The sequence below is a fragment of the Epithele typhae genome, assembly GCF_022376455.1.
Source record: "Epithele typhae strain CBS 203.58 chromosome Unknown BXZ73scaffold_171, whole genome shotgun sequence".
Lineage (NCBI taxonomy): Eukaryota > Fungi > Basidiomycota > Agaricomycetes > Polyporales > Epitheliaceae > Epithele > Epithele typhae.
The window spans coordinates 1-20457 of record NW_025954362.1 but is presented as its reverse complement, the minus strand read 5'-3'; the positions used below and the strand labels follow the sequence as shown (position 1 = coordinate 20457).

At 57.6% G+C, this 20457-nt stretch overlaps 4 protein-coding genes across 4 annotated transcripts; 3 read left to right on the top strand and 1 right to left on the bottom strand.

Annotated features, from left to right (window-relative positions):
* Window positions 1-3691, top strand: BXZ73DRAFT_93600 (calcium-translocating P-type ATPase; the record flags this gene model as incomplete). Its single annotated transcript, XM_048026687.1, has 13 exons — window positions 1-208; window positions 548-660; window positions 803-946; window positions 973-1301; window positions 1368-1487; window positions 1541-1620; window positions 1663-2114; window positions 2135-2389; window positions 2438-2830; window positions 2865-3256; window positions 3285-3346; window positions 3405-3421; window positions 3449-3691. The coding sequence occupies 13 exons, from the start codon at window positions 1-3 to the stop codon at window positions 3689-3691; spliced, it is 2808 nt and encodes a 935-aa protein (XP_047871050.1).
* A 4384-nt stretch (window positions 3692-8075) lies between these two features.
* On the top strand, window positions 8076-8649 carry BXZ73DRAFT_83238 (uncharacterized protein; the record flags this gene model as incomplete). The annotated part of the gene is given in 2 exon segments (XM_048023884.1): window positions 8076-8573; window positions 8593-8649. 2 exon segments carry the CDS (start codon window positions 8076-8078, stop codon window positions 8647-8649), a joined length of 555 nt encoding a protein of 184 aa, XP_047871049.1.
* Window positions 8650-11190: 2541 nt separating this feature from the next.
* Window positions 11191-16080, bottom strand: BXZ73DRAFT_108563 (uncharacterized protein; the record flags this gene model as incomplete). Its single annotated transcript, XM_048017183.1, has 12 exons — window positions 11191-11731; window positions 11788-11981; window positions 12039-12404; window positions 12463-12786; window positions 12848-13270; window positions 13327-13423; window positions 13495-13661; window positions 13716-13962; window positions 14027-14253; window positions 14305-14525; window positions 15039-15825; window positions 15880-16080. 12 exons carry the CDS (start codon window positions 16078-16080, stop codon window positions 11191-11193), a joined length of 3795 nt encoding a protein of 1264 aa, XP_047871048.1.
* A 253-nt stretch (window positions 16081-16333) lies between these two features.
* Window positions 16334-18314, top strand: BXZ73DRAFT_108562 (uncharacterized protein; the record flags this gene model as incomplete). Its single annotated transcript, XM_048017182.1, has 10 exons — window positions 16334-16383; window positions 16438-16606; window positions 16751-16914; window positions 16973-17113; window positions 17165-17309; window positions 17362-17573; window positions 17634-17772; window positions 17828-17968; window positions 18030-18169; window positions 18227-18314. 10 exons carry the CDS (start codon window positions 16334-16336, stop codon window positions 18312-18314), a joined length of 1389 nt encoding a protein of 462 aa, XP_047871047.1.
* Between the last annotated feature and the right edge of the window lie 2143 nt (window positions 18315-20457).

The following is a 20457-nucleotide window of genomic DNA, read 5'->3' as shown; positions in this document are numbered from 1 at the left end:
ATGGATACTGAACGACGACGAGGCATCAGAACTCGCAGAGATGGTGTAGGTGGTTGGAGACGAAGACGAGTGAATGTAGAGAACGGCGGCTCTGCGTACCTCATATACCTCGCAGATGGGGCTGTCTTGCAAGTATTCCTGATTGGCCTGGCAGGCGGAGACATTTGCTGGGACGGGCTGTCGATGAAGTATGGCAATGGGGGTACAAGTGAGGTACTAGAGAGAGAGAGAGAGAGAGAGAGAGAGAGAGAGAGAGAAGTCATCTACGCTCCAGAAGATAGTTCCGAGTCGGAGCAGGCAAAACATCTCGCTCGCGGCAGCGGGCCGGGCCGTGCCTGGGGGTGGCTGTGATTGGACAGTTCGTCCTGCGTTCGCTCTCGTTCTCTCGTGGAATCCGCCCAGCTCTCATATGCTGCACCGCGCGCTGTCGAGAAACGTCCCGTCCCACGCATTCAACCGCCGTCCTTCGCTCGTTTCACCCATCACCCGTCTCTCTCACTGCTCGATCATCCGCACCACAATGGTGCTCCCCACCCCGCCACCGGAGGCGCCACGGCGGCGTCCCTCGCGGAACGCGCCAGGGTCTACGGTGTGGATGCGCTGCCTCCCCCCACGGCCAAGAACATCCTGATGTGGGATGCCTACAACGAGAACGTCCTCGTGAGTATCTCCTGGCCCCCGCGATGCGTCACATTCCAACCCACGCGCCCCACCGTTCGGATCCTGCTCTCCGCCGCCGCCGTCATCTCTCTCGTGCTCGGCCTCTTCCCAAGTCTTTGGACCCGGGCGTGACCCTGGCGAGCCCGCGGTGGAGTGGGTCAAGGGCGTCGCAATCATGGTCGCGATCGTCGTCGTCATCGTCGTCGTCCTGGTCGACTCGCTCACGGACTGGCAGTTAAAGGAGCGCCAGTTCCGCGTGCTCAACGCGAAGGGGGACGAGCGCGCCGTCAAGATCGTCCATGGGGGCGGGAGCACTTCATGGACGTGCACGACGTCGTCGTCGGCAACGTGGCCCTGATCGAGCCCGGGGATATCATACCGTGCGATGATGGCGTGCTCCTCTCGGGCCACGGCGTGCGCTGCGACGAGTCGGGCGCGACGGAGGAGAGTGAGGTCATCAAGAAGATGAAGTACCGGGATTGTTTGGAGCTGTGGAAGACGCTCGACGACGACGAGGTGGGCGCCGTCTCGCATACCGACTGCTTCCTCATCAGTGGTAGCAAGATTCTCGAGAGTGTGGGTTCGTACGTTATTGTCGCCGTCGGGCCCCGTTCGTTCCACGGGCGCATCATGACCTGTATGTATGCTCCCCACTTCGTCCGCACCTGGCCCTGACGTGAAATAGCCAGCGCTCCACGACATCACAGAGGACACGGCCTTTTAGCGCAAGACAAGATCGCGGTCGCGGGCTCACTCGGCGGGTTGATACTCTTCGTTGGGCTGCTCATTCGATACTTTGTCAAGATCGGCACTGACACTCCCCACATGTACGGATAATTCGCGATCGTCTCTGACAGTATATCGCTGACGTCCCTCGTAGGAGCCCCAGCCAGAAAGGGCTGGCTTTCGTGGACATTCTCATCTTGTCCTTCACCCTCGTCGTCGCCTCTGTTCCTGAAGGTATGCCCATCGCTCGCGCAGTCTCCAAGTGCACTTCCTAAGCCATCGCGCTCGCGCTGGCGTTCGCTTCCAAGCGGATGACGCGCGAGAACCTACTCGTCCGCGTCCTGAACTCCTGCAAGACCATGGCGAACGCCAGCGTCATCCGCACGGACAAGACCGGCACGCTCACACAGAACACCATGTCGGTCGTGGCGGGCGCCGTTGGCGGCGAGCTGGTCTTCGTCCGCGATCTAACCCAGAATCCCGAGCGCGCTAGCCCCGACGCCACCGGCCCTCTCGCCATCATCGACCTCCACTCTCTCAACAGCGCGCCCCCTCCTCCGCTTGACATCCTCCTCAACCACGGCATCGCGATCAACTCCACCGCGTTCGAAGACGTGGACGCAAACACCGGCGTCTTCATGTTCGTGGAGACCGCACTGCTGGCGATGGCGCGCGACTTGGGATTGGCCAACTACAAGGCCGTTCGGGAGGCAGCGGAGACGCTGCAGGTGTTCCCGTTCTGCGAAAGGCGATGAGTGTCGTGGTGCGTCTTCCGGGGGGTCGCGCGCGGTTGTACGTCAAAGGCGCGAGCGAAGTGGTCGTGGCGGTGTGCGCACGCCAGGTCGTTGCCACCGAAGGCGAGGATGTGATGATAAAGGTCACCGACGAAGACGATCAGGCGCGAATCTTGGAGAGCATGACGTCGCATGCGTCTCAGACGCTTCGCACCATTGCTGTATGCCACCGAGACTTCGACACCTGGCCACCCAAGTCTGACGGCGAAGTAAGTCGCCTCGTCCTTGTCGAACGTCCTCTCCGACCATTATTCTAGGTCTCGCGGACGGAGCTCGCACGCGATGTCACTCTCGCTGGCGTCTTCGCCCTCCGAAGACCCCCTTCGTCCTGGCGTCCCGACAGCGTCCTAACCGCACGCTCCATCGCCACCCAGTGCGGCACCTTCACTCCCGGTGGTATCGTCATGGAGGGCCCGCCGTTTCACGCGCTGTCAGACACCGAGCGCCGCGCGACCGTGCAGCGTCTCCAGGTGCTCGCGCACTCGTCACCCGAGGACAAGCGCGTCCTTGTCAACACCCTCAAGGAGCTCGGCGAGATCGTGGAGGTTACTGGCGACGGCACCAATGACGGCCCCGCGCTCAAGGTCGCGCACATCGGTTTCTTTATGGGCGTCACCTGCACTGAAGTCGCGAAGGAGGCGTTCGACATCGTCCTCAGACGACAACTTTCCGTCGATCGTCAAGGCCATCGTCTGGGGCCGCGCGGTCAACGACGCGGTGCGCAAGTTCCTGCAGTTCCAAGTCACGCCCGCCGTTGTCGTCACGCTTGTCTCGGCGCTCGCGGGGACGAGCTTCGAGGAGAGCGTGCTGAGTGCGGTACAACTGCTGTGGGTCGCGATCGTGATCGAGACCTTCGCGGCGCTCGCGCTCTCGACGGACTGCAAGCCGGAGCTGCGGGACGCGCCGCTGTTCACGATAAACATGATCAAGCAGATCCTCGGGCAGAGCGCGTATCAGGTCGGAGCGATCCTCGCGCTCTACTTCCGCGTGGACGCGCTGCTCGGGTTCCCGCTGCACGACCTCCACAACTACACGGTCGTGTTCAACGCGTTCGTCTTCGCGCAGATTTTCAATTCGTCCAACTGCCGCCGGCTCGATCGCCAGTACAATGTACATATTCGAGGGCGTGCTCAGGAACCTGTGGTTCATGGGCATCACTTTCGTCGGTACGTCTGTCTGTCCTTCTATCCTTGCCCAGCGCAGAAACTCACTGTACCCTACCAGAAATCGTCGTCTTCGCCGTCACGCGCCTCACCGGTCGCGAGTAGGGCGTCTCCCTCCCGCTCGGCGTCGTCTCGATCCCGCTCGGCGCGCTCATCCGCATGGTCCACAACGACCCTTGTGAACGCGCGTTTAAGGCGCTCGGGCTATACCACGAGCCGACGCTATTGCCGACGAACCAGGCCAGTCTCGACTTCGCGCACGACGAGCTAACGAGCCTGCTTGGGGCGTTCCGGGCGCTGCGCGGGGGCCGCTTGCATCGCCGTGGGTCGTCGAAGGGTGTGGTGTGAGTTTTTTCCTGGGTTCTGGCTGCGTCGAGGGACGTGTGGCTGACGTGTGGCTGGGAACGCAGGTCGAGCGTGTTTACTGCCGACGCTTATCGGATCGCATATCGTTGGGCCGCGTGGAGCGGCTGCGGTGGACACGGAGGTGGTAGATAACGGCGAGGGCATGGTACACGAAGATCCTCAAGTAACGAGCATTTCGCCATTGAAGAGCAAAGTGACGACTTTCCACTTACGATAGCCTGTTCATCAGGAGTCTGTCTCCATGCGATTTTCACGACTCTTGACTTATTCTGTGGGCATCATACCGCTGGATGATACGATTATAGGGTTTCTGTCTAGCGCTGAGGCGTGAGCCGCTCTTCTCTTGCTTGTGTGCTACTGTCTTGCAATATCTCTTCGGCGCCCTGATGCACCGCACTACGAACGCCTCCAGCCATAGGCCTCGAGTCCGCCTCCGCCATACTCGGCAGGGGTCCAACCTCTGTTCGTCGAACCTTTTCCGGCCTCAAGTTGTTCCGAGGCAGACTCGGGCCCGTACACGGTGTGCACAACGCTCGTGCGGACGCTCCATCATACCCAGCACAAATACATACAAGGACTCAACCGCTGATTGATGTCATGAAAGAAGGTGCAAGCAGGTGACAGAGCGGAAGCCAGGCCGACTCGGCGTGGGCGGCGAACTTGCGTGCGGCCGTACGCGCGGCATCACGCATGCTTGACACGCCAGATAGATAAGAAGTTCCGCACAGTGCCGCGCACAGCGCCCGCTCAGAGCCGCACAAAGCCTCGAGAGAGGCCCGTCGATTGTGCCCCGGCTCGTGCTCCCTGCCGTCTCTCATGCTGTCGGATCCTACTATCCCACCTCTTTCGACATCACCGTGACTCTTTGCTACTGTATCCTGCTTTCTGCAGCCATCCCGCCCGACATGTGGCTCCTCAGCACCGACTACGCAGAGCTCCACTACTTCGTATCTCCCGAAGCGGTGCCCGGAGGCTACGCCATCCTCTCCCACGTCTGGACCGACGACGAGACCCAATTCCACGACCTCCGTGCCATCGAAAAGCGCTGCACAAAAACCCGAGAAAACCCGCGCGACCTGGTCTCCCCAAGATTCGCGGATTCTGTATTCTCGCCGCGAAGCACGGCTATACCTACGCATGGGCGGACACTTTCTGCATCGACAAGTCCAGTTCCGCCGAACTCTCCGAGGCCATCAACTCGATGTTCCGCTACTACTCCCTCGCCGGTGTCTGCTACGCCTACCTCTCCGACGTCGAAACCACGGATCGCGACGCATTTGAATTTCACAACAGCCGCTGGCACCGTCGCGGATGCATCAGGAAAACCCTCACTTGCTAATTAGAGAAAATTCTCTCTTATTAGTGCTTATTAGCAAGTCTTCTCTAATTAGAGCGAATTAGAGTAGTACATTGCTAAGCCATCTAATTAGAGCTAATTAGACGCAAATTAGATCTTCATGAGGTCTTCATTAGCTGCAAGATAGATCTCAAGGAGCACTCAATGAGTGCCTAATATGTTCACACAATGCTCACAATAGATCACACAAGTGTATAAGAGAAGCAAACAGATCTATATTTGTTGTACTACGAGATACAGAGTAAAGACTACAAACTACAAGACAGACAGGCATACAGCCACTCGACCGAAGAATCCTATACGAGTGACGCAGGCGACGTGGGCAAACAAGCGAGGTGGGCGGCGACGCAGGCAATATAGACGATGCAGACGAGATGGGTGACTATGGGTGACGCTAGCGACATGGATAACCTGGCAAGGGGAGGCGGGCGACACAGACGAGGCGCGTGGGCAACGTGGCGACGTGGGGGCGGGCGACGTGGGGGCGAAACGTGGACGTGTCATGCAACGCGGGTGAGGCAGGTGCAACGAGCGAGGTGAGCGACATGGCCGAGGTGACGATGTGGGCAAAGTAGATGACGCAGGTAAAACGGACCGGGCGGACCACGAGGACGAGACGGTTGTGTTGGGAGGGGTGGATGGATGAACGGCAGGCCGGCGACCCTGCGCGAGTCGAACGGCTCGTCTGCGTGTAGTTCGAGTGCCACCTGTGCTTGAGCCGACATGCATGCCGGTGTGCTCGTGCACCACGACCGTCAGTCAGAAACGATTTCGGCAAGATTCGCAAACGACTCACGAAGCTCCAGTGGGTGATGCGGGTGACACACGCGAGGTGGGCGAAGAGGGCGATATGGGCGATGCGGGAGAAGCGGGCGACGCGGACGCGGGCGGCGTGGGAGAAGAGGGCGACGCAGGCGAGATGAGCGATGTGGCCTAGATCGCGACACGAGTGGGGCGGGCAAGGTGGGTAACACAGGTGTTGTGGGTGATGTGGGTGATGCGGGCATGACATGGAGACGTCGCCATAAGCTCACGCTAGGTGACACATACGGGAGAGGGGCTCACCGTGTAATGTCGAGCTCGTTAAGCTCGTACTGCAATTGCTGGAGCAAGAACAAGGGGAGCACGTTGCGCACGCGCGTGCGGTCAGAGTCCTTCAGCTGCGGCGGACGAGACAGAGACGGAATGAATACTCACCAAGAAAGGGTATAGGAGACACAGCGTGTCCGAGCGCGCCGGCGGGGCTGCTAATGACCTAGAGCTAGCTCCATAGGTCCTCGACCTCACGCCGGAGGAGCCCCTTCTCCTGCTCGAGTTCGTGTATTCGGATCAGCGGCAGGGGAATGCGGCAAGTTGACGCAGTGGTGAGCCGTGTGAGGTGGGTGAGGTCAAAGGCAGAAGGGTGTAGATACGAGGACGGCGACGAGAGCCAGGAGGAGACGAGATGGTGGAAGATGGACATGTGCTGGCAGCCGGAGGCGTGCCTCTCCCTCGTGGAGGCGTGGGAACCGACGCGCGTCGCGCAGAGTCCAGCGCCTGGCACCACCAGCACCACCCTCATCATCCTCGCCGTCCTCAACTTCTGCCTGGCTTCCTGCTGCTCTGCGCGGATCTTCCCTACGTCGACCGCGCCAGCTTCTCACCCCCCGAGCTTCAGTACTTCACCATTACGCTCACCTGCTAGTTTCCCGCTCCCTGGGACCGGCTCTCATGCAAGGACCACACGCGAAATAAATGATTTCTTCCACGGTGAGTTCTCCACCTTTCCCTGCGCACCCTCTCTCATTGTCCTCGTGGCCTACGTCACGCCCACCTCGCCCACCTCGCCCATTCACCCCCTCGCCTGTATCACCCTCCTCGCCTGGTGAGCGAAACGACCGGCGGCGGCGGGACCATGGACACCATGACAACGATACACACGATCTACCACACCCCCGCGTCCTCACTCTACAACACCGACCCCTTCATCATTGCGCTCTCCTCCCTCACCTTCACCACGCACCCCACTGCACCCCCGCCCCCGCTCGTCGAAGGTAACAGGGTCCCCATCGACACCGCCCGTCTGTGCCGCGTCCCCTCCACGTTGTCGATGACTCCCGCCCACACGACCACCCCCAGCCTCTTTGTCCGCGGGGTCGACGTCACCGCCGTGACGACGCCCACCAGCTCAAACACAGGCGCACACTTCAAAACAAAACTTGGGTGAAACCCAGCAACGTGAGTGATGTCTTTCCGTGCCGTGTCCGCACTCACTCATCTTCGCCCGCTCACCACCTCGCCTGCGTTATCTTCGCGGCTCCCTAATCGCGCCCATGTCGACGACCGCCACCCACCTTGCTCGCATGCGTCCTGCCTGCATTCGCCCCCGCGTCGCCCGTTCGCCCACGTCTGGCCCAAGTCTCGCCCGCCTTGCTGACCTCGCCCGCCTTGTTCCTCTCGCCCCTGCGTTGCCCGCGTCGTGTCTGCGTCTTGTCGCCGCGTCGCTGACCTCCGAGCGTTGCCTGTGTCAGTGCGTGCCTCGCCCGCGTCAACGTCCGCCGTGTCGCCCGAGCATCACCCACGTCTCGCACCTGCGACGCCCGCTTCACCGTCCCCACGTTAACGTCCTTGTCGCCCACCTCGCCCGCACTGTCACCCTCGCGTTACCCCCGCGCCGTCCGTCTTGCCCCACGTCAGCAAGTCGCCTGCGTCTCTTGCGTTGCCCTCACGGCCTGTGTCGGCAGCCACTTACTCTAAGACCTCGTTGCGGCAGATGTAGCCACAGAGTAGTTAGACACCAATATATTTCATCTTCTCGAGCTTCTATATTGTTGTGAATTATCGATAAAATAGTACCCTTAGTGGTGTTAAGCTCTCACCTGCAACGAGAGGGTTAAGATCGCTCTAATTAGAGATATTTTGGCACAAAGGAGATCCACTTTCTATGAGAGCACTCATTTGCACGAGATTAGATCTACCAGAGAGCAAACTAGACAAATTAGATCTAATTAGCAAGTGGGGGTTTTCCTGATGTGGACGCTCCAGGAACTCCTCGCCCCACGTCTCCTTCTCTTCCTTTCGCGAGATTGGGAGATACTAGGAACCAAGGCCGAGCTGGCCGAGGAACTGGGGCAGACGACGCCGATACCAGTGAGCATCCTACGCTTTGAGGAGGAGATACGGGACGTCAGCGTCGCACAGCGGATGTCTTGGGCAAGTCGAAGAGAAACGACGCGGATCGAAGACGAAGCATACTGTCTGATGGGGATCTTCGATATCAACATGCCGATGCTGTATGGCGAGGGCCGGAAGGCGTTCCAGAGGCTGCAGGAGGAGATCATGCGGACGTCGACAGACACCTCTTTATTCGCGTGGGGCCGTGTCAAGAATTGTAAATGGGATGACCTCGCGCCACGCAACAATCAGCACGATCACTTTGTGCCGGAGTCCTACCTCTTGGCGCCGAACACTCTGAGCTTCAGCGACAGCGGTTCAGTGAAGTTTGATCCTCACGCCGGCTTTCCAGTGGTGAGTGGCCCTTCTACAGGTTTCCGGTGATGTGCAGTCAACTCTGCGAAGAGTCAAAAGTGATGAGGGCAAGTGAGCGAGCCCGAGTAAGCGTGAGACGCGGGAAGTCGGAGAGTGAAAGAAGAGAACAGCTACGACGCGCCGCGTGAGGAGCGAGCGCGAAGAGAGAATAGATCGGGGGATCGCGCGAGCGCGAGGAGGACGAGGAGGGAATAGACGCGGGGTGAAGAGACGAGATCGCGCGCACGCGCGGCGCTGGCGAAGGCGAAGGGAATCGAAGTCGTGGGCGAAAGCGTGGGCGTGGGCGTGGGCGAAGTCGAAGTCGAGGTCGAAGGCGAAGGCGAAGGCGAGACGAGGTGAGCACACAGCACGCACAGAAAGAGCGGGAGAGTGAACTGGGCATCCATAAGCAAAACGTGAGCCTAAGTACATGCGACGCACAGGGCGAGTATGTAGATAGCAATGTACAGTCAAAGCCATGACACGAAAAATGTCCGAGGTCGATACCGAGAATGAATGTCTGAGCTGGAAACGTAGGAGACAGGAGCGAAAGTAAATGTACAGGTGCGCAGGGAAAGAATAGGGAATGGATGAAACGTAGAAAAGGAGAGAATATGTAGAGTACGTGGATCGAGTGTGTACCGTGCCGGCCTCGGTCGTGCGTGGACTGCGCCGCGGTGTGTCCGTGGGCGTCGCGTCTGGCCTGGAATGCTGGAGCGTCGATATGGGGTGCTCGCGGGCTGATCGCGATGGGTGCGCGCGGTGGAGAGGTCGAGGTGCGTGAAAACGAGCGAGGTCGAGGTGGACGGCCGTGCGCGGGCGCTAGTGTAGTCGCGGTGCACCGTACAGCGGCGGCGCGTGCGTATCATCCCCTCCCTACTGAAATCTGAACCCTCCTGGGTTCAGCACAGCAAAGGGGAGCGACAGCAACGACCGGGTGGGATAGAGGCGCGGAAGTGGGGGAATAATAGCGATGGCGGAGTGATGGGTACAGACGCGCGGACCGAGAATTTCAACGCGAACGTCGAAAGCAAAGCACGAAGCTATGGCCATCACGAAACGCGCGCGAGATAGAACGGGCGTGATCTGCAAAGCGCCCGTTGATCACGGCATGAACTGTTTTCGTCATCGATTTTGAGTATGATCATGGTTCGTCTAGTAGACGAAATGTGATCAACTATCGTCTAGAGCTGAATTGTACGATCGTTTTGCAATCTGTCTGACGATTATTAGATCTGTTAATGTCCAAATGATCGCGGGTACACTGAGTACAGAGCATGAGATGACCAGTGAATGAGCATTTGACGATCAGCTGCTGATCCAGCTCCGGTGGGCGGGAAGTACGAGATACCACGTGATCTGACGCGCGTCGCAGGGTGCTTCAAGACGGATTCCTCTTCTCTGTGCCTACGTCTTCACTCTTCTCCTCCAGAATGGTCCCCGGCACTCAGCCCCGCCGCTCAAGACTACTCGGCGATGCTTTGCTTGACTTCGCGGTCACTTGCACCAACGAGGCAAGGACCTGCTTCAAAGAGGACGCCTCTACCCACGGCGAGATCGTCTATCGCCGGGAGCGCATCACCCATTGCTTCGCGCAACTCATGAGGGCCTTCGACACGGAGGAGGACGCAGTCGGACTAGCTGTCATCCCATCTCTGCCCAACACAGACAGCACCTCTCTCTCCCAGTCTCTGCCTCGCTCTCTATCACCCTCTCGCACCTCTTCGAACAACCCCGTTCCTGTCGGTGTGTCTAGCAATCTCTCTTCTCCGCAACAAGGCACGTCGTCTGTGGCTTCCTCTCCATCTTTCGGGTCCGACCGGTCTCCCTCGACTTCCCTCGCCACGTCTTTCCACACACCAACCTCATTGAATCCTCTCGGACTGTCAACACTCCATGATTCTTGGCGGCGCTCTACGCGGCTCATCTCCGGGCGACTCCTGGGCAGCCAGGGACCTCTCCCGAACATCACAAGCCCCCAGGACACAGTATCACCGTCTATGTCCTGTCAGTGTACCCCTCCGGTCATTGGGAGCCGCGTTGTGTGGCCAAGTGGAGGTCGCCAGAGGGCGCTTTCGCAGGCCTGCTCGATCGCGTTCAATGAGGCATGCACGGGAGAAAACAACCGCTGGATCAACCCCGACGACTTGGTTGCGTCAATCCATTGGCCTCGGAGACACCCCTCTCCCGCTTGTGAGGCCTCTGCTAGTCCCGGGGATGAAGAAACACGCGTCCCCAGCCCGGAGTCGGATGATCCGCCTCGCGTCCGCGGTCGCAACGATGATGACCACGATGAGGCTCCTTCTCAGGTACATCTTTCACGTTGTCTTTTTTTCTCTGTGTAACAAGCCACGTGTAGATGGGCCGCGAGCAAAAACGCCTTCGACACGAGTGAAGACGGTTGGATGTAGGCAGGGTTGTGTCGCTGCGCGCAATGTGAGCGCGCTCGGCTCCCGATTGTAGTTGTATCATGAAGTGTATACTATAACGATGAATTGCGATTCAATACTGTCCATCTCCACTGCATCCCCGCATGGACACTGAGTAGGATGAGGACACATTACAGGGAAGAGAGTGTCATCCTACCGATGTCCGCATCGACGTCCCCCGGTGGGTGTCACCAGCGAGCATGGCCCGTTATATCGTACTCGTCCTCCGGCTCAGCGTCATGGTCTTCTTTGTCACCACAGCCATCAAGATCCTGAAGGATCTCGACCTCATCGATATCTTTGCCGTCGTTCACCCAGCATGCGTCTTCATCTTCAACCTCAACCTCTCCGGAATGTACATTCTCGCGCTCCTCGAGGTCGTCAACCTCCGCTTGAAGTGGGGCGACATCTCCGGCCTCGGGCACGTTCTCCTGCTGAGAGGCTTGAGCTTGGGCGTTGTCGGGTGGTGCATGAGGAGGATGTTCAGGATCACTGTCGGGGCTAGAGGCGGTGGCAGCGGAGGAGAAATTGACCTCATAGACAACGTCTGTATCTAGGTGCTCAATGTCGTCGCCTACGAGCCGGGCACCACTGGTAGGCTCCCACTGCAATGGCCGGATTCGTGGATCTCGCGCCGCGTTATCCTGTGAGTCCTCCACATGGATTCCTTCGCCTTGATGGCCAACTCCTCCACCCAGATGGCGCATGTACATGTCACGGTCCGCAAACCTGCATGACGGAATCAGCGATGTGTGTGATTCAAAGACGTGAGACCAAATGCTTACATCATGACGTAGTAGTATGTGTAGAAGGGCGCCTTGGACCCAGCACGAGCGAGGGATGTTGGGGGTAGGTCGTCATCACACAGACCATGATCGAAGGCGGGCACGATATACGCCGCACGGACAACATCGTTGAGATTCTGGAAGCCGAAAGCGTGGTCTGGGTGTGCTTCATGGTCGACAAACTTGAGACGATGCTGACGGCGACCAGAGAATCCGGCGGGGTAGGTTTCGTCTACTTCATACCACCGTACCCAAAGGAGATCAAAGCGTCGTAGGGTTGAGCTTTGCAACATCGCTCCAGGGCCATTGTAGCGTGCATGGAGATGGAAGACCCCGATGACGCGAGCGTACAAATACGGATGAGACGAGTCTTCAGGGGCAAGCATGATGACATCGGCATGCGTTCGGATGTTGATGTGGTCCTGCTCACGACGAAGGGCGTAGTTCGTGTAGTTGAAGCGAGCGGTCTTGTGGGAGAACATGCGCTGATCAGTGATCTCCAGCCCTTCGTGTTCTTCCAGGGTGAACGCCCAAGGCCAGAGGGGGTTATGGGCACAATGTTCTCGTTCACCGAGGATTTGCGATAGTACATATTCCCGAAGACCGACATAGAAGTCCTGTTACAAAGTTAGTGAGCGGTCAGGCAGTGTCATCATGTGAATACTAAATGCTTACCTTGACCGCGGGATCATCAAAATGCGAACGTATCCACGGCAGAATCTTGATCGCGTCACTCGAGGACTTCGCAATGTCGTAGCGTTCATGCGGGTCGCACAGTGGGCCTTGCGGAGGCGACGGGACATCCAAATTAGACGTTGAGGGGGGCTGAGTTGGGGTCTGCGTGGAGCTCTGTCTGGGTAGCAGTTGATTTGCTGGGTTGCGTTCGTTGATCTGGCGAATGCGGGTGCCGTTACGGAAGAGGCGCGCGATCTGATAGACGTGGCCGCGTCGATTGGTCCGTCTGAACAGCAACTTGACGTGCTTGTGCTCACATTCCCCCTGCAGAGAGAGATTGGCTGGCATGAGTAAGAGGAGGGATGGATTGAAGAGATTGACAAACAATTTGCGTAGAATAAACATCCATCGGCCCTCGTAGCCGGATATAGGGAACCCAATGTCCGAGAGCGTGGTACTTGTACGTTCGCATGACCGTGTACTTTTTAGCCTTGCGATGGATCTTCTCGACAAGTTTGGACTTCGCCTTCCGCTTGGTGGTGGTAGACTCCTTGGCCTGAGCGCGGCGAACACGAGCTTGCGCTTCATGCTCTTGCTCAACAGTCTGGTATGACGCTGCAGCAAGTGCGTCGAAGCGTCGGATACTCTCATACATGAGTGTCGTGGCTTCCTCCATGATATCGAGCGTGACGTCCATGTGTAGATGGAGCTTGCCGAGCGCATGAAAATTTGCGAGCTCGAAGAGGAGATCTTGGACGACCTCATTATGTTCGAGTGGGAGAAGGCCTTCCATTGCAGGCATCATCATCTACAATATCATATCTGAGTACCACACAAAGAATGCGGGCATGGGAGCATACTCACGATAAGGAAAGCTTCATAATCGCGCGCAGCTAGCCCTTTCCGAGAGGCTATGTTACCCATCACCTTTCGGATGCGATAATTCCCGAACGTTGGCATACTACGCATCCTAGTAAGACCAAGAGCGGCGTTGTCAGCACTGTGAATCTCACATGCCTGATCTATACGTACCGAGTGTTGAATTCTTCCACAATTGGGTTGCCGAGGCAATCAAGCATACGCATGACATGGTGAAAGGTTCCTTTCCACACTCCCAACTCGAATTCATGCATGATATCCGGGGCGAAGAGATCATATGAGTTCACCCCATGGGGCGCTAGCCTTGTAGAAAATGCGCTCTAGGCAAATTATGAGTGTCCATTGTCGCATCTGCATATGTAAAGGAAACATACTCGGATTGGGTTGAGTGAAAACTGCTTCAGCAAGTCTCGAACACGGTCACTGACAATCGAGTAGCCCTTGAAGAGGAGTTTTCGTGCGGCCGTGATGACGTCGTGGAGTTCTGGCCCGTCAGTGCGAGCGAGCTCTGAACGGCGCTTCATGTCCTCATGCGAGCCAGCCTCTGAGCATTGATCCATCGTTGTCAGACAAGTCGGGCAGGGGTGCGTTGACAAAGGCTTCAGCGCAGTTGCAAGAATCCTATCGAAAGTATAACAGTGACGTTAGAAACCGTCATGCAGAGCAAAAGCCATGCTGGACGCACTTCTCTGGGTAATCAGCGGCATACGCAAACAAACGCGGGAACATCCGCCGAGTCACGCCGTCTGTGCACTGATAGACGACCCCCTTCTCGTACGCCTCCATAAAATCAGTGTTCATCAGACGGAGCCAGATCTGCTGAAACAGATCTCGTTTGAGAAAGCGCATAATCTCCTCTGTGGGCGGCTTCCCGAAGATGTTTGCATACGCTTCTTGAATAGTGTCCGGGAGCTATGAAGGTGTCAGTGGTGTGATGTAGCAGAGACTTTGAGGTGCACACACCGATGGAATGTATGCGATATGGTGGGCCGTGAATTCAGTTGGTCGACCACGGGTGTACTTGCACAGATGCGCGAAATAGAGGTACACCGGCCACATCTTGGCGTCACTGAAATTGGCGAGATGTGTCGCATCTGACCACAGGATCATCGGGATGATGCCGTACTCCATGTCGGCCTTGTCCGCTGGGTTCCGGGGCAGATTGCGAATCTTCTCCTCCTCCGCTAACAGCGCAGGTGAATTAAAAGCATCGGAGTAGACACGAATTGGGGTTGGTGGATCGACAGTCGGTGGAGGCGAACGTGAATGTTCGGAGGCCGGTCGAGAGAACAGTGCTATCATCGCATAATTAAGTAAAGCGAAGTCGCAGTATACACAGGGAATATACGCACGGTTATCTGCCCTCATATGTTCCATGCGCGGAGAGATCGGACGAGGTGCGGATGGTCCGGTATAAAGGCCGAGGGGGGAAGGTGGAGCAGATTGTCTGGGGCTGTTTTCGAGCTCCCGGGCGGCCTCTAGTAGCGGCGCGAGGCCTCGTGCTCGCGCTTTCCTTGCATGTGCGCGTGCTTTCTTGGATTGACCGTGCGGGACCCAGAAGAGAGCGTGAGGATGGTACTGATAATGGGTGGCATGACGACTTTCTGTGTTGGTGGCGACATCGCGAACAATCGGCATGATGTCACGGATCACACCCCCATGTACGAGAACCTGCGGAGCGTTTGCCTCCGATGTACCCTTTTTGCAGCCAGTCTTCGGGAGAGAGAGCGGGAAAGGATCTTTCAGCCAATCGCCTTCGGAGAAGACATTGGCGGACGTGAGAGGCTCGTCGAGAAGCTTCTCAGACTTGCGAGAGCTGAAGCCATCTTCCAAAGGGTCCCATCCATGGACGACGGAATCGTGCATGATATCGAGGAGCTTGTCGAAGCTAGGATGAGAGATGGTGCCAGAGCCGGTGAGGGATTGTCGCCAGTGGGTAACATTTGCTTGAGTTGGGTTAGCGAAAGGAGCGTACCACTCTTGCTGGGGTTTGCCGATCCATTGGAGCGTGGGCTCTTGCAGGGGATCACCGGCGCGAGCAGGACGGAGCCCAGGCCCGTCGCACAGATCCTCGAGAATTTGGTGATCTTCCGGGGTCTCGAGGGGGAGCGTGGACCGGCCATAGTATCGTCGGAAGACTCCGAAATTGTTGGTGTCAGAGTCAACGAACGGCCGCTGGGACGTGGGGTTGCATTCCGTATTCGATGCGAGGGATGGGGAGCCTGCGGGTGGTTGGGCACATGGAAATGATGCAGACGCAGGGTATTGCGGCGAAGGGATGTCGGGGAATGGGTTGGGGAGGCGTGACGATGAAGCTTGGGCATTGACCGAAAACGAACCAGAGAAGAGGGAGGGAAGTCCGCTTCGTGAGGGACTTGAAGGGATGTAGTCTCGCAAATGACGAGGTGTCTGTATGCGACGGCCGACTCGAGATGCATGCTCGCCAGGACGAAGCGGTGTGACCGTGATGTTCCCGGTGCGGAGCTAGTAGTAACTCGTGAGCCTTGAACAACGAGAACAATATCAACTTCGACGAACCTGCTCTTGACGAGAAAGACTAGCAGCATTGGCCTCAATTCTGCGTCTCTTCCGAGACTCAAACATGTCAAGCTCGGCGGTCTGCCTCTTCAACGTTTCAACAATGTCGTCGGCCATGCGGCATTGGCGTCGATGTTGAGCGAACTGCTTGTCGTTGTTGAATTTTTTACCACAGCCTTTGTTGGGACAGTTGAAAGTCATGGTGGGGTCAAGGCAGTGGGGCGGAGGGCGAGAGCGTGCGTTGGAGGGCAAGAGTGCGTCTTGGAAGGTGAGAGCGCGCGTCGGAGAAGAGCCGTTCAGAATAAGCGCTCGCGCGACGCGCGCGACGCGACGCGACGCGCACCTGCGCGTGCGCTTAGCCAGTCTGTCTCTCTCCTTCCTCTCATGTCAACCCCTGCTTACTCGTTCCTTCTATACGCCATTAGCTCCACTTCTTATCCCCGTCCCCAACGAAATGCAAGGCAAGTCCTGGGGGAGTTTCAACCTTAAATCTGCCACTGTACAGTACCTCAGCCTCATGATACACTCCGCTGCTGAGTGCTGACGGCCTGTCCTCAGATTGTATAGTTTTCTCTCTATCCCCATCCTCCCTCAATACCACAATAATGGCCAGCTCCTCACGCAAGGCACCCCGACCTGCAAAGCGCACTGCGGATCTGCCGGCTTCTGGCCGCGCGCCCAAACGGACCAATACCAACAGCCGCACGACTCCGACACCCTCTCCGAGGTTCGCTGGCGCAACTGGGACCCAGCATGAAGGCACCAGTCCCAGCCACCAGTCGTCATCCATGTTACCGCCGGACGACGGCAGGGCTGCTAGCGGTCAGCAGCAGTCATATTCGGGGGTACGTTACATCGGTTCTACTTGCAGCCTTGCCTCTGCATTGAAGTCACCTATCGCATGCGCGGTTCCTCCCCGCTTCAGACCCTCACACGACAGGACCCAGAAGACGACTCGGATGAGGAGCCGGAAGACATCCCCTACTACTCCGATGAATGGCTCGCCAAGCTTGAAGCACTCAATGCGGGCGACGAGTGAGTCCCCCTTTCAACAACTCTGGTCTCTGTTCTAATGTACGTCGCAACACTACAGTGTCCCCGAGCGAATTAAGAAAGGTGTCAAAGACATCTACTTCGGCTGCCGCTCGATTATTCGCATGGCAGGCATGTATACGCCCTTCTCGGTCGTTCTTCCCCGGGCCGTAATCGAGTATGGCAGAGACCCGGAAGTGTGGTGAGTATTCCTTTGCTCTCGCATTCTGGATCACTGCACGCCGTTGTTCAGCGTTGCTGTCACCACCAAGAAAGGCAATACAATGGCCCGGTACCGCGATGTCTTCCCGATCATCTTCCAATACCTCGACGAATTCGAGGACCATATTCCATACTTGAAGCAGTATCCGAAGATACTCGGGAAGTTATCTAATTATGTGAGATCTTTCTCCTGCACTATCTCGTGTTCGCATCTGATATCTCTCTCAGATCTCACAGCTCCGAGTCACCTCCCGCAGTGACGATATCAGCCGTTCGAAGATGTATCTCACCTACTACGTATCCATCCCCGTGACACCGACTGGCGAGACCGACATCATCGAGGACAAGTCTCGTAGGGGGTATCACGACGTTTACGGGTGCGCGAGCCTGTTGGTTCCTATCGGCAAGGAGTATAGGGCTTATCTTGCAGATCCCGAAGGGTACGTTTGCCACCCAGACTTCTGTTTCGTCTGGGACTCACCGCCTTAAACAACGACCAGATACTGTCGACAAGTCAACAATGGTCAACGTCTCATCACCCCGGACCACTTTCCCCGGGTATTCTATGACCTCGACATGCTGAAGGATACCACGGTGCCCATCCACGATGCGTTCCTTCGCTCAAATGAGCTCCTCAAGGTAAGCATCTGACACCCTGTTTGCAACACCTCCTCTCATCCGTCCACGTTGTCAGTTCTACCGTGCACTCTACCTTGGCCCGAAGGCCGAGAAGTTTAAGACGTCGAGCTCCAAGCCTCGTGGTCAGAAGTCCGTCGCCGCCAAGTCTGACACTGCACATTCAACCGTGCATTCCATCATCTATGCCGCCTCTCTGGTAAGAGCGGTGCCGGTTGTTGGCGTAGATGGCTTATTACTAACCCATATCATCGTTCTAGTTGCGATTCACGCTCAGCTCGCAGCAGTCCTGGGAAGAGACTGACGTCGGCTGGGTCAACGAGTTGTTCTCCAACGCAGTCCTGGACCTCGGCATTAGGAAGCCCGACTGGAAGAGTGACCTTCTCGAGTTCTACGACAGGTGTGTGCTGGTGTGCTCATGTGATCCGTCCGCTTGTAAGCTGATGAAAGACGACAGAGAGATCTTCTCGCCCGTTGCGGAGGCTCGCGACCATGTCATGGGGGCCGACCCAGATTCGGCCTTTGCCATCATGATGGCAGCATGAGTTCGTTGTGCACGCCCTTCAGATATCATCCCCACATCGATTCAAACAACCCTGCCGTTTTCATTGCAACCTGTCGCTTCATGAGTTCATTACGCACGCCCATTAGATATCCCCACATCGATTCGAACAACCCTCCCGCTCTCTCGCATTCAGACAACCCCGCTGTTATCGTTGCAACCTGACTCGTCGCTCGCTTGCCTACTCGCCGCATCCATACTGTACCGACCATACTGTACAGCCCTGAATAATACTAGATTTCGCGCAAATCCGGGCGTTTGTGGTCGACCGGCGATAGCCAAACATTCTGGCACATCTGAATCAGTCTTTCCAGGTCATTCCCCCACAAAGAAATGATCGTCTTGCACCGCGCTCTCATTCATCTCATCCCTGTGCCCCCAACTGGCGCTGATCATTTTGTCTCGCAGCAATGATCACTACGCCCCTCGTCCCAGATCTTATTTACGCCTGACAACGATCAACCCCGATAGCCGCGCTCAGAAAGCCTGCTCATGCGCGAACATGGCGTCCCCAGCGGATGATAACCGCCGTTCATCTCGGCCCGAGTGAACGACCGGCCCTGCTCAGCCCGACCCGGGTAGATGAACGGCGCCGTTCTATCCCTCACACACAAATGATGACCTCGGATCAAGCTACGCCTAGGTGGTGACCATGCTCTGAACTGTGCGAAGCCAAGCCATGATAACGTCCTATCATTCATCCCCTCACGAATGTTCGTGTCTGCTCACCACCCCTGCCTAGGATGCTCGGTCCCGTTCTACCATGACGATTTTCTGTCATAAATTGACACCGTCCGTTCGACAAAGAAAGGGACGATCTCCGCAGACTGCACATGACCTGCCGTGACCATCTCTAGTTCTGGTCCGGGCGCGTTTCGTGATGTGCGCGAGGAAAAATTTGGGGAGTCGCCGGACACGAAGTCCGGGAACGGGAGAGCGTCTTGAACGCGGGGGGAAAATGCACGAGAGACGGTTCCAAGTCGGGGGTGCGCACCAGAAAAGTTCCCTCCCTACTGGGACCTGAACTCCGACTCGTCCTCCCCAACGTCATCTCCATGGTAAAAATCCTCCTCTTCCACATCTCCGGGGTCGAGGTCTTCTTCATCAATGGGGTCGTTGTCGCCAAGGGATGTTGAGGCCTCCATCTCGCGGAGTCGGGCGGTCGAAACGTCGAGGTCGACGTCCTTGAGCCAAGGCGTGGCGATGCGCTCACGAGCAAGGTACGGGAGAGCGCGAAAGGCGGCGATGGGGCGGTCAACGACAGCACCGTGAGGTTCTGCAATGATGTAAGCTCTGCCGCGGTTGCGGGCAAGGACGACGTAAGGGCCGAGGTAGCGTGGGCGCATCTTGCGGTTGAGGCTCTTCTCGACAGCGGTGTTGCGAACGAGGATGAAGTCGCCGCGTCTGAAGTCGAAGTCGACGATGCCAGCTGCGTGGTCACGCTCGAGCTTGCGGGCGGCGGCGATGCGAGCCGCGTAGACGTTCGAATAGATACGAGCGAGGTCGTTCTGGCGGCGTGCGAGAGCGCGGGCTCGAGAGGCGATGAGTTCGGTGGTGGATTGAAGGCCGGACGGGGGTGGCGCGAGGTAAGTGGCTTCAACGAAGTCGAGGGGAAGTACGGGGTGACAAGCAGTCGCGGCGAAGTAGGGGGAGCATCCAAGGCGGCGACGCGTGGTAATGCGGTCAGCCCAAAGGACGTGAGGTACGTACTGCGGCCATTTCGATGCGTCTCCGTCCGCGGCCTTGTAGAGTGCTTGCCGGATGTCGAAGTGCGGCCGTTCGATGATGCCGTTGGCGCGCGAGTTGTAGCCCGAGATGCGAATGTGGTGAATGCCATACTTCTTGCCGAGGTGCGATAGTGCAGCGATCCAGGGTGTGCCGTTGTCGGTGACGATCTCCGCGAGGGCGCCCCAGCGGCAGAGGATATCTTGAAAGACCCAATCGGCGATGGCGCTACCGAGCTCACGACGAAGAGCGCGGCCTTCCGCGAAGCCGGTGAGTGCGCAGCGTGCATGAACGAAGTACTTGAAGCCGCGGGCGGGGGAAGGTGCATGGAATCGGCGTGAATGCGAAGGAAAGGCGCAGCAGGGGGACGAGGAACAGTGGGCACTTGAGGTCCCGGAGTT